The sequence below is a fragment of the Myotis nattereri genome (genome assembly GCF_964212035.1).
Source record: "Myotis nattereri genome assembly, chromosome: 2".
Lineage (NCBI taxonomy): Eukaryota > Metazoa > Chordata > Mammalia > Chiroptera > Vespertilionidae > Myotis > Myotis nattereri.
In genome coordinates this window covers 161739220-161753153 of record NC_138076.1, presented here as the reverse complement: position 1 = coordinate 161753153, position 13934 = coordinate 161739220, and the positions used below count along the sequence as shown (strand labels likewise).

At 38.9% G+C, this 13934-nt stretch overlaps 2 protein-coding genes across 2 annotated transcripts; both read left to right on the top strand.

Annotated features, from left to right (window-relative positions):
• Window positions 1-5721: 5721 nt before the first annotated feature.
• LOC308513066 (olfactory receptor 6C6-like) lies at window positions 5722-6678 on the top strand (the record flags this gene model as incomplete). Its single annotated transcript, XM_081082864.1, has 1 exon — window positions 5722-6678. One exon carries the CDS (start codon window positions 5722-5724, stop codon window positions 6676-6678), a length of 957 nt encoding a protein of 318 aa, XP_080938990.1.
• Window positions 6679-12786: 6108 nt separating this feature from the next.
• LOC308513092 (olfactory receptor 6C6-like) lies at window positions 12787-13725 on the top strand (the record flags this gene model as incomplete). The annotated part of the gene is made up of 1 exon (XM_081082889.1): window positions 12787-13725. Exon 1 carries the CDS (start codon window positions 12790-12792, stop codon window positions 13723-13725), a length of 936 nt encoding a protein of 311 aa, XP_080939015.1. The 5' UTR covers window positions 12787-12789.
• Window positions 13726-13934: the final 209 nt, after the last annotated feature.

The following is a 13934-nucleotide window of genomic DNA, read 5'->3' as shown; positions in this document are numbered from 1 at the left end:
CAGAAATAGACAACACACACACACACATACACACACACACATTTTATCTGAGGTGTACGTTGTAAAAGAGCAGTGTTTGGGCTGCTATTCAACTCTGTGAATTCTGGTAGTAGACATGAAGTTGTCTTAAAATATTTTCTTAATATTCTGGTAAGTCTGTGCAGTGACAGATGATAATTAGAGTTAGTGAGACAAACACATTGTAAATTATAGAAGTGTCAAATCACTATATTGCATACATAAAATTAATATAACTAATATAATATCATATACGAGCTCTACTTAAATTAAAATTTTTGACTTAACATTTTAAAAATAAATTTTCTTTATATTTAAACACCAGTAGCACATATTTTTTCTTCATTTGATGATTTTTTTTGGATCAGGACAAAATCATAAGGAACTTTGTTTAGTAATAATTTATAGCTTGGTCTCTGATATAATATATGTAATCAATCCATTTTACTCATTTGGAGCAGACTCTTAACAACCAATACAGTTCAAACGTTTCAGATATTCGAAGTCTCCTGAATAGGCTCTCATGTCATAAACTAAATGCTTTACCATAGGTTGTTTTTTCCCTCATAATTAAAAAATCCCCACACTCTCTTAAAACTAAAAAAACGAAACATCTCAGACAATATTCTAGTAATATACAATTAATAACCTTATTATAAAATTGGTATGGTGGTTACCAGAGGGAAAGAGGACGGGGAGTGGCAAAGGATAAAGGGGTCAAATACATAGTGATGGAAGGAGATTTGACTTCAGGTGATAAACATACAAAGCAATATACAGATGGTATGTGATAGTATTGTACACTTGAAACCTAACCAACGTCTGCCCAATAAATTTAATTAAAAATAAAGCAAGCATTAAAAACCCATGGATTAAAAACAGAGGGAAAAGAAATAAAGCCATTTGGAAGTGCTAAAATAACTGAATCTAGTTGCAGCAACATTAAGTCTGCTACTTGCCTATTACTGTTATTACTATTATTATGTCTGCAATAGGAAGATAAATTTTGTATTGGAGAAAAACAGATACGAAGGCTTTCATATTGCCTTAGGACTATGAAGCAGTTGATGTTTTTGTTGCATATTTCCCACATTGAAAAAAAAAGAAAAAGCTGAGTGGATTATATATTTTGGGGAGGGTTGGGGAACATAACTAGTATTTTCTGAATACCAGTCTCTCAGGAAATATTTTCATTATTTGTTTGTTTGCTGATTTCAACAGATACTTTGTTTGCTGATTTCAACAGATTCCCTTGTGTCCCTATTGAGCCAAAAGATAAAATTTAGTTACAATCATGAATTATGTTAAATTTCTGTACTTTGATATTGTATTTCTTCCTAGGTTTTAATCTATGATATAACACTTCCAGGTAAAGATTAAGAAAAGCTTTCTGAAATTTTAACCAAACTGGAAGGGATAATAGAGATGCATCAGTGTTGCTTAGTATCTGAATTCTGAAATATGTAGTGAATGTGAACTTAAGTGAAAAATGGGAAATATTTTGAAAAATAAATAAAACATATTTCACATTTTATTTGAATCATTTTTTAAAAAAGAAAACACACATTGTTTTTATAACCTTTTAATAATTGAATGAAGTCCTGAAATGATTATCATCACTCTTATTTTAGGTAGTTTATATATTCTACTGCCTACCATAACAAAAAAAGAAATCCCAATATGTCCTGTGTAAGGTAAGTCAAATATTAAGTTTAATTTGGGTGTTTTGTTTGTTTTTGAATCAGAAGTTAGGGAGATATTTTGAAAGTACAAAATAAATTGATCTTTAAATTGTCTTACTGATCTATTCTTTTTGATGGAGAAGTAAAAATTCCTATATAATTTACTATGAAAATTTTATAACATAGTAACATGCAATTTTTAATATCTATAAATGACTAATTCATTGGCTTTATCTAACTCTATAAACTTTAACTGCATTGAAGGAAAAATTAGAGAACAGGTTTTGTTTTTGAAATTTTTGTTCACATCTTAGCTGTGATCCTTTTTAAAATTCTATCATTATTAACTAGAGGCCCGGTGCACAAATTTGTTCACGGATGGGGTCCCTCGGCCTGGCTGGCGATTGGGGCGATTGGGGCCATCTTGCCCAGTCCTGATTGGGGAGATTGAAGCGGGCCCATGGGCGGGGGAGGAGGGACCGCAGGAGATTGGCCGGCCATGGGAGGTTGGCTGTGGGAGTGCACTGACTGCCAGGGGTCAGCTCCTGCATTGAGTGTCTGCCTCCTGGTGGTCAGTGCACGTCAGAGTGATTGGTCGACCGGTTGTTTGGTCATTTGGTCACTTAGGCATTTATATACATAGACTTTTTTATTGACTTTTTTGTGTGTTAAAGAGAGAGAAAAGCAGAGGGAGAGAGAAACATCAATCAGTTACCTCCTATACACACCTCGACAGGGCTTGAACCTGTAACCAAGGTACATGCCCTTGACCAGAACCAAACCTGGGACCCTTAGTCTGCAGGCCAATGCTCTATCCACTAAGTCAAACCATTAGGGAAAGAATGTAAGATTTTGACAACAATTTTTTTTTTCTGGACTTTAAGATTGAGGTTATTTTCCTTGTACACAAACAACAAAATAACCACTGGAATTTGTCAAAGTAATATAACTAATTCTAAAAGAAATAACCCTAAATCTTTACAAACTGAAAAATATATGCTTGTCACCCAGCCAGAGTGGCTCAGTTGCTTGAGTGCTGTCCCATGCACTGAAAGGTTGCCTGTTTGATTCCCAGTCAATGTACATACCTGGGTTTCAGGTTTGAGACTATAGAAGGCAAGCAGGGATGTTTCTTTCTCAGATCAATGTTTCCCCCCTCTTACTTTCCTTTCCTCTCTCTAAGCATGACTTTGGGTGAGGATTATCTATATTAATAAAAGGGTAATACACTAATTAGACAGGACATCTTCTGGGTGACCTTCCGGACATCCTTCCAGACAAAGCCACAGTGGCAGGGCTGAGGCAGAGGCAGTTAGGGGAGATCAGGCTGGCATAGGAGAGCAGTTAGGGGGATCAGGCCAGCAGGGGAGAGCAGTTAGGGGGATCAGGCTGGCAGGGGAGAGCCATTAGGGGGAGCAGGCTGTCAGGCAGAGAGGTTAGGGGCGATCAGGCAGAAAGGTAGGCGAGCCGTTAGGAGCCAGCCATCTCAGATTGCTAGAGGGATGTCCGACTGCTGAGACATCCTCCAGCGGGTCCCAGATTGGAGAGAGTGCAGGCCAGGCTGAGGGCCTGCTGTCCCATGCACGAATTTCATGCACTGGGCCTCTAGTATATCCTATCTAATAAAAGAGAAACATGGTAATTGGCTTACAGCCGCTACCCTTCCCATTGGCTAATCAGCGAGATATGCGAATTAACTGCCAGCCAAGATGGCGGCCAGCAGCCAGGAAGCTTGAAACTAACATGAGGCTTGCTTGCTTCAGTGACGGAGGACTCCAACGTTCCCCGCCTGCCGCTGCAGGCCTCTGAGCCTGCAGTTTCAAACATTGTAACAAATATAGACGCTAAACAAGACCCCAGAAACCAGCTTTCAGCGAGCCTGGGATCTCAGAGCTAGAGTTGATACAGAGTTTCGATTATAGAACCGAAACAAACCAGATACCTGCTTTCAGGAGCAGAGGCCTAAGAGCTGGAGCCTCAGAGCTAAAGCTGGCTCAGTATATAAAAAAAAAAAAGAATAAAAAGAGCAGTTGGGAGCTTCAGTCCCAGCCTGAAAACAGCCCTCAGCCCCTCACCCAGACTGGCCAGGCACCCCAGTGGGGACCCCCACCCTGAAGGGTGTGTGACCAGCTGCAAACAGCCATCATCCCCTCATCCAGGCTGGCCAGGCACCCCAGTGGGGACCCCCACCCTGATCCAGGACACCCTTCAGGGCGAACCAGCCAGGCCCCACCCATGCACCAGGCCTCTATTCTATATAGTAAAGGGTAATATGCCTCCCGGCACTGGGATCAGCATGACAGGGGGCAGCGCCCAAACTCCCTGATCGCCCTGAGGCTCTGTGTGTGACAGGGGGGTGGGGCCACAACCTCCCTATCGGCCCTGCTCTGTTTGTGACAGGTGAAGGCGCCCCAACCCCCTGATCGGCCCTGCTCTGTGCCTGATAGGGGGGAGCTCCCCAACCCCCTAATCACCCTGCGGCTCTGTGTGTGACAGAGCGTGGTGCCCCAACCCCCTCACCCCATGGGCCCTGCTCTGTGTGTGATGGGGTAGAGCCATAACCTCCCCATCGACCATGCCCTGAGTGTGAGAGTGGTGGCGCCCTAACCCCCTGATCCGCCCTGCTCTGTGTGTGACAGGGGGGAGCTCCCCAACCCCCTGATGGGCCCTGCTCTATGCTTGACAGGGCGAACTCCCCAACCCCCTGATTGGCCCTGCTCTGTGCATGACAGGGGGCGGCGCCAAAACCTCCCCATTGACTCTGCCTTGAGTGTGACATGGGTCGGCACCCCAACTCCCCAATAGGCCCTTCTCTGAGCCCGACCAGGGGCTGCACCTAGGGATTGGGCCTGCCCTCTGCCACCCAGGAGCAGGCCTAAGCCAGTAGGTCATTATCTCCCAAGGTGTCCCAGACTGCGAGAGGGCCCAGGCCGGGCTGAGGGACTCCCCCCCCACCCCCCCCACCCCGCCCTGAGTGCACAAATTTTTGTGCACCGGGCCTCTAGTATATATATATTTGTTGAAGCAGTAATGCTTTTTGCCTCCACTAAACCCCAAGTTCCTACCTAGAGAAATTTATTGCCCATAGGAAGAACTAAGTAAATATTTATCAAATGAATGAGTGATTGAGAGTCACTATAACATATTTTAAAACAAGGGTAATAAAGGAAGCTTTAAAATATCATCTGGTAAATGACTAAGACAAAAACTCCCGCTGTACTACAAAGAATATGATTAACAAAAGACAAATTACAATTAGTAACTATGAAATATTGCTATAACACTAGTCAGTGACAAGAACTGTGACTGATTAAAATCATTTTATACTTAAACAAAAAGATACAGTTTTTTAATGTTATCTGCACAACCATAAAGAAATTAATATGAGACTATTATAAATTGAATAAAGTAAAATAATTAAAATTTAGAAAGACCCATTTCACTTTTTCTGCTTGTTTTCATTTCCTATGTCATTTCCATTAGAATCATTGTTAATGATTTACCAGGAATTTTCTAGGTGTTCAATCAAAAGCCATTGATAAAATAAATGAATGAGCAAGCAAGCAGTGAAATTTAAAAAATTGAAATAAAATTATTTTTTAAAATTTAAGAAAGGATATATGAAATGGAATTTGGTGATGAATAAAAAGAATAAAATTACTTAAAATATTTGTAAACTTTAGAAAATATAATCTATTTAAATAGTTTATTACGGTAAAGTCTTTGGAAGATAGATCAACACCAAATGGTAGAGCTAAAATTTGAATGATAAGTCCCCTATTAAAGTGGTAAGTTAGACTTAGTTCAACCTACCCAATGGGAAAAAATTCAGAATTTCTGTAAAGATGACTGACATTAGAGGACATGTTCATTTTTATAAACTCAAAATAGATGGGTGAAAATATTTGCATATAGATAAGTTTCTGAATGTGGAACATTCTATGGCTGAGAATAAAGAAAACTATTTTCTCACTTGTAATTTAAATTTTGTTTTCTCTGTGTTGATAGGAAAAATAAAGAAATGAACAACTCAACAGAAATAGAGTTCATTTTGCTTGGACTGACAGATGACCCTCTGTTGCAAATTGTGATTTTCCTGTTTCTATTTTTCAACTACATCTTGAGCCTGATGGGGAACTTAATTATCATCCTCCTCACCATGCTGGATCCCCGTCTCAAGACTCCAATGTATTTCTTCCTCCGAAATTTCTCCTTCTTAGAGATTTCATTCACAACCATCTGCATTCCACGATTCTTAATAAGCATTCTGACTGGAGACAAAACAATTTCCTACAGTGCTTGTGCAACTCAATTGTTCTTTTTCATTTTATTAGGAGTTACAGAATTTTACCTTCTGGCTGCCATGTCCTATGACCGCTATGTTGCCATCTGCAAACCGCTGCACTACCCCATCATTATGAACAGCAAAGTGTGCTGTCAGCTTGTACTCAGCTCTTGGATATCTGGATTCCTAATCATATTTCCCCCTTTGGTCTTGGGACTCAAGCTGGATTTCTGTGCCTCCAAAACGATTGATCACTTCCTCTGTGACACTTCTCCCTTATTGCAGATCTCTTGTACAGATACGCATTTCATAGAATTGATGGCCTTTGTCTTAGCTGTGGTGACACTTGTCATCACTTTGTTGTTAGTGGTCCTCTCCTACGTGTACATCATCAAAACCATTCTACAATTCCCTTCTGTTCAACAGCGAAAAAAGGCCTTTTCCACCTGTTCCTCACACATGGTTGTTGTCTCTATTACTTATGGGAGTTGCATCTTTATGTACATGAAACCTTCAGCAAGGGAACGGGTGTCTTTAACTAAAGGTGTAGCTGTGCTCAATACCTCTGTTGCTCCCTTACTAAACCCCTTCATTTACACTCTAAGGAACCAGCAGGTGAAAGAAGCTCTCAAGGATATGCTTCAAAGGTTTTGTTACTTTGAAAACAATGAGACAAAATTGGGGTGTAAGTAATATGTTGTTGAAACATGAATGGGAAAATTGAAAACTCTTTAATGGTAAACTGCTTTCTTCAACTCAGAATATTAAATTTCATCTTTGAATAGAAATATCTCTGCCCCTAAATGATACTTTTATGTACTGAATGCTTTCAAAAACTAAAACTTGCTAGATATACATGGTTAATTATTTCAACACGTGTGTGCTAATTGCTAAGCATTGCATGTGCTCTTAAGTGTTTTCTCAGCTGAAATGTGAGAGAAAACTCAAAATCTGATCATTATTACAGCATGTAATAATTGCTATTGTGATGAAAAAAGAGAGAAATTAAATAATTTTAAGGATCAAGGTAGCCTTTCAAAAATTATCAGTTATGCTGAAACTTGAAAGATGAATAAAGGAAGGAAAGGGTCAAGGGTTCAGTAATCAGAGCTATAAAATGAGAAAAGGAACTGAGATTCTAACAATTTCAACTGGAGAGTTACAATGATTAAGCATACAGTATTTGTGACATTATTATTGTTTAGAGTACAAATAATTGATCTCCAAGCCTTGCTTAAAGTTGGTTATATGGCCTGGCCAGCATGGCTCAGTAGTTGAGCATCGACCTATGAACCAGGAGGTCATGGTTCAATTCCCTGTTAAGGTACGTGCCCTGGTTGCGGGCTTGATCCTAGGTGTGGGGCATGTAGGAGGTAGCCCATCAGTGATTCTCTTTCATCACTGGTGTTTCTATTTCTCTCCCTTCTGCTCTAAAAGCAATATATATATATCTGTATATAAATTTAAAGTGGCTTATTTTGTATTACAGTATTAGGTCTACAAATGATAGTAACCCATAAAAGAAATATAGGTATAATTTATTTATATAAGGGGTTGGGGACCTTTTATATATTTTAAACTATTTGTAAATTAAAAATGCCAGATCCAGTCTGTTTGTATCAGTTTAATAAAATTTAATAAATATACATTTATATATAAGGCAAATATGCTAAGTTCCTTCCCATTCTGTTTGTATCAATTTTATAAAATTTAATAAATATCCTATATAATAAAGAGATAATATTCAAATTGACTGTCACACCCTTGCACGAGATGGCTGCCCCCATGTGGTCAAAAGATGGCTGCCACAAGATGGCTTGCAGGGGAGGGACATTGGGGGCAACTGGACCTGCAGGGGAGGGAAGTTGTGGGTGATCAGGCCAGCAGGGGAGGGCAGTTAGGGGCAACCAGGCCAGCAGGGGAGGGCAGTTGGGGCCATTCGACCTGGCAGGGGAACAGTTAAGCGCCGATCAGGCTGGCAGGCAGAAGCGGTTAGGGGCAATCAGGCAGGCAGGCAGGCAGGTGAGCAGTTGGGAGCCAGCAGTCCTGGATTGTGAGGGGGATGTCCAACTGCCAGTTTATTGGGCCTAAACCGGCAGCTGGACATCCCCTGAGGGGTCTCAGATTGGAGAGGGTGCAGGCCTGGCTGAGGGAACCCACCCCCTGCCCCGTTCACAAATTTCGTGCACCGGACCTTTAGTCTATATATATAAAAGGCAAATATGCTAAGTATCCCTTCCCACCTTCCGACTGGTCGCTCTGATGTTCACTCACCACTAAGGGGCAGACTCTCAAAGCACGAGCTGCCATAATGCGCACAAACAGCACCGTGGACCTGGCACCCACAAAGCAACACTCGACTTCCCCAAAGTGGGACACAGGCTCCACCACCGCCCCAGAGTGACAGCCCACCAATCGCAGCCGAAGCTTCCAAGAACCCATGGCACAAAATGCTGCCCACAGCCCAGCCCTGCTTGGAAATGGTGGCTGTGGGTGCCAGGTAATGATGTCATGTAGCAACGTCCGGCTTTCTCTCCCTAGAAACAGGCCATCTACACTAATAAAAGAGAAACATGAAAATTGGTGTCACTCCGCTACACCCACAGTCACACCCACCAGCCAATCAGGAACGAGTATGCAAATTAACCCAACCAAGATGGCGGTGACCACGGAGCTGGAGCGAGCAGGAGGCTTGGGTTGCCCCCAGTGATGGAGGAAGCCAATTTGCACAGGAACACAAGGATTGGACAGTCGAGCATTGGAAAAAAATCATGTGGTCTGATGAATCACATTTCCAGTTGCATCATGCAGATGGCAGAGTGAGAATTTGGAGGAAACAGAATGAAAGCATGCACCCCACATAATGAGTACAACCCTTCAAGCTGGTGGGGGCAGTGTTATGGTCTAGGGCAGCCATGGGCAAACTACGGCCCGCTGGCTGGATCCAGCCCATTTGAAATGAATAAAACTAAAAGAAAAAAAGACCATACCCTTTTATGTAATGATGTTTACTTTGAATTTATATTAGTTCACACAAACACTCCATCCATGCTTTTGTTCTGGCCCTCCGGTCCAGTTTAAGAACCCATTGTGGCCCTCGAGTCATAAAGTTTGCCCACCCCTGGTCTAGGGCATGTTTTCCTGGCAAGATTTGGGCCCTTTAATTTGTGTGGAACAATGTCTGAATAGCACAACATACCTACGTAAGTATCTTTGCTGATCAAGTTCATCCTATCATGTTGATGGCATATCCCAATGGAGATGGCTTCTTTCAACAAGACAATGCGCCATGCCACGGTGCTCGTATTGTGCAGGAGTGGTTTCAAGAACATGAGGGAGACTTTACCTTGCTTAGGTGGTCCCCGCAATCACCAGATCTCAATCCAATTGAGCATTTGTGGGATGAAGTTAAAAGAGCCATCAGGCAGCTGGTTCCACAACCATCAAATCTCACAGGACTGGACAATGCTATTCATCAGGCATGGTGTCAGATTCCTTGCATCACCTTTCAACATCTCGTGGAGTCAATGTCAAGAAGAATCGCTGCAGTATTGAAGGCAAAAGGTGGGCCAATGGGGTGGTCATAATAATCTGGACACTCACATTCAAATATATCCCACGTTCAAAGGGTGTTAAATCGCATTGTTTACCCATATCTTCAGAAAAAAATCACTTCTACTGTCATGGTAAACAACCTGCTTCCCCATTTATAATGGTCTGGCCCTCTAGCAACTTCAGGGCAAAATTATAGCTAATTTGCCTACAAACGTCAAGTGGTCATAAGAATCTGGCCACTCAGTGTATATGCATTTTGTATACATATATGTGTATGTGTGTATCTATCTCTATTGTCTATCTACTAGAGGCCTGGTGCATGAAATTCATTCACGGTGGGGAGGGTCCCTCAGCTTGACTTGTGCCCTTTCATAATTTGGGATCCCTCGGGCCTATATCAGCAGTCGGACATCCCTCTCATAATCCAGGACTGCTTGCCCCTAACCATTCGCCTGTTTGCCTGCTCAATGTGTCATACCAACCAGTCATTCCATTTGTTCCAGTCATTCCACCATAATGGTCACTTAGGCTTTTATATATATAGATATCTGTGTGTGTGTGTGTGTGTGTGTGTGTGTGTGTGTGTGTGTGTGTGAATTTGTCCACTGTGAGGGCCTGAATATGTTGTTCCCAGTAACAATGAGTGCATGCGGCTCCTAGATCTGGGTTTTAAAATAACTTTTCACTATGAAAACCAGGATTCCTTGAAGAAATGGCTGATACCAAAGTTGATACAGAAAAGGTACAAGATGAGCCTGAAGCACTTTGTGATGCCAGGAAATAAAGAAGTCCTCAAAATTTGATGAATTATATCAAAAGGAAAAGGGACCAGTCTTGAAGGGACCTACACTGGCTAAATCTGCGGAAATTAAGAAGAAGTAAATAATGAATAAAAATGGAAACCATGAGTCTATACTGATATAAAGTAATCTATAAAGCTGATGTTTTACAAAGATTGAGATATTGATATAGAATTAAAAGTATGTATACAAACTACTTATTAATTACAAAGATACAAATGTAGCTTTATGGTAGACAATTCTGTAATAGTCATGTTAACCAAGAAATAAAAGAAAACAACATCAATAATGAGGAAAAAAATGAAATTGTGTGATCCTTGATGGGATTTCATGAGAAGACATCATTACTTCTGTGAGAATCCTATAAAAAATTAATGAATTGAATATAATCATGCAGAAACTTCAGACCAAAATTGAGGGACATATATATAATTTCTGAAAAATAATTTTCAACAACATTCTTGACAGTTAAGGAAAGACTAGTACAAATTAAAAGACACTAAAAATATGACAATTACATAAAATGTAATTCTAAACTGTATTCTTTCTACTATAAAGAAAAATTTTAGACAATTGGTGAAACTTAAATGGAGAATTACATGTTAATAGTGTATGCTAATGTTTTGGTAATGATGATTGCATTGTGCTTATCTGGTAGAATATTCCTTTTGTCATAAATACATGCTACTGTATTGAGTAGCAAATGGAGCACCAAATAGTTCAAGAATAAAAGATCCTCATTGTGTATTTGTTGTTATTTTTCTTTATGTTTTATATTGTTTCAAAAATAATGAGGAAACAGGGAAACATTTAAGTCCTCCCTCCCTTTACCCCAATTTTGGGGGTGGGTCATAACCAAGTTAATCCAATCTAACACATAGACTAATGGAAATGAGAGAGGCTCTTTTTAGGATAAATTTTCTTACCAATGGAATTGGCCATATTGTCCCAGTGGAAATCCTGAAATTCGTGTCTGCATTAAGTATAGAGTTTAAATTATTTCTAGTTCTCTTTTGGGATAATGTTCTTCAGTTTTATAGTTAAAGCAATTCACAGTGGTTTTTATTTCCTTCTTTCTTTGTTTTCTAGCTCTCTTTTTTTCATAATTGGTATATCCTGACACTAGTCTCCAGAGGGCATTTCTTTTTCTTCCCTCGTTTTATTTCAATTAATCCCTTGGTGTATTTTATAAGCAAAATGATAAAACTGTGGCTTTTATTGGTGTTCAATTGGAAGCAATAATTCTTTATTACTTATTTGGGTTCCTTTCATTTGAGATATTTCTCAGAACACCTAGAGCATCACCTTTTCATTTAGAATTTTTATGGGGATTTTTAAAAATTTAAATATATAAGATAAAAACAAAAAAAGAATCTTATTTGGCATAAAAGAAGATTCTAATGGAATTATCTATAATGTCTGGGTCCTGTGATTTTGATGAGTGTGAATGAAGGTGGAAGGTATTAGCAAATGTATATAATTTTTAGATTGCATTGTCTGTTTCAAATTCTTCTCCAGAAAAGCATTGAAATTAAATTTCCTCTTGAAATGATTGAATATTTTGTAATATTATGAGAGAGATATTCAATTTATTTTGACTCTTGATTTTACCATATTTCCATGAGAGAATTATATCAATATACACTACCAAGGTAAGCCACTTATAATTTGGAGTAATTATCTTGATCATATATGAAAGCAATTCTATAAGTATGAGTAAAGTAATGTCTACTAACTTTTGAATTATTATATATTTTTCTATATTAAAATTTTTCTATTTTAATATAGATTGAAGAGTCAAAGCCTCCTGGTTAAATGCAACTGATGAGAAGAATGATACATTTGAAATTACAGAAAAATCATAATTACATGAAATTAGATAAAGGAACAATGGAAAAGAACCACATTGGGAAAAAGTAATTAATAGATATTGTAATATTTCAATCATATAGAGGATATGTAACTTTATTATTTCTATATGTTCCACATATTAAGAAGTGTTTTTAATGAAGTAAGGAATTTTGAATAAACATTGCAAATTGACACTGATATAGCTGTTTAGATTACTATACTTTTTCAACAATTTATGAAATATACCTAGAGAGTACATGTCAAATAATGCTCACATTTTCTCTATTTAGAACATTTAAAAAAATTAAACTCATCTGAAAATGATTAGCTAAAATTTAAATTATTTTTCAAGTTCAAATGGGGAAAAGAAGTAGCATTGTAAACAGGTAACTGGTTTAAATGGAACAGTCAATTAGAGGCTGCTTAGGTTATCTATGCTATAATTTTCTATATCATCTCTCTTGTCAAATTGAATCAACCTTTTAAACTTGTTTACATTTCTGAATATTTTTTGACGTCTGTAGTTTTCTTAAATTCCTGTTTTTTTCCACTTTTGTAGCTGTTTTTCTATGTCTATTTAATAGGATTCAAATCTGAAATGAATAATCAGTCAAGCATAGAGTTCATTCTCCTGGGACTTACTGATGACCCTCAACTGCAAATTGTGATTTTTATATTTCTCTTTCTAAACTATATGTTTAGTGTGATGGGGAACTTATCCATAATCCTCCTTACCTTGCTGGATTCCCGTCTCAAGACTCCTATGTATTTTTTTCTGCGAAACTTTTCCTTCTTGGAGGTTTCATTGACAACAATCTGTATTCCCAGATTCCTGATGACCATAGTGACTAAAAACAAAATTATTTCTTACAATAGTTGTGCATCTCAGTTATTCTTTTTCCTCTTATTGGGAGTTACAGAATTTTACTTACTGGCTGCCATGTCTTATGATCGTTATGTAGCAATCTGCAAACCCCTACATTACCTGGTTATTATGAGCAACAAAGTGTGCTACCAACTTGTATTCAGTTCATGGGCAGCTGGCTTTCTAATTACCTTTCCACCATTGGTCCTGGGACTGAAACTGGAATTCTGTGCTTCCAAAGTCATTGATCATTTCATATGTGACACGTCCCCTCTGCTGCAGATTTCTTGCACAGACACTGGTGTCCTAGAATTACTTTCCTTTGTCTCAGCTGTTGTAACACTCCTGGTCACATTGCTGTTAGTGATTCTTTCCTACGCATATATTATCAAAACCATTCTAAGCATCCCCTCTGCCCAGAAAAGAACAAAGGCTTTTTCCACTTGTTCTTCTCATATGATTGTCGTCTCCCTTACTTATGGTAGCTGTATCTTTATTTACATGAAGCCATCAGCAAAGGAAAGAGTGACTTTATCCAAAGGTGTAGCTGTTATCTATACCTCAGTTGCCCCTTTATTAAATCCTTTCATTTACACCCTAAGGAACCAGCAAGTGAAACAAGCCTTCAAGGATACACTCCAAAAGATTTCCTTTTTATTCAAAAAATGAGGGAAAATTTGGAGAAAAGGGTAAACAAAAATTTTACAAGTTTACTTAATCTGTCCTTCAGTGAGTTAGCCCTCTCATAACATTTTAACCTTTTAGCACAAAGCACCTTTTCCTTCCTATTGCCCTCTATGATTAGCATTCCTTTCTGTGCTAGAGTAAAAGTCAGCTCTTCAAGTTATCAACACAAATATTATATTTTATTTACTCTA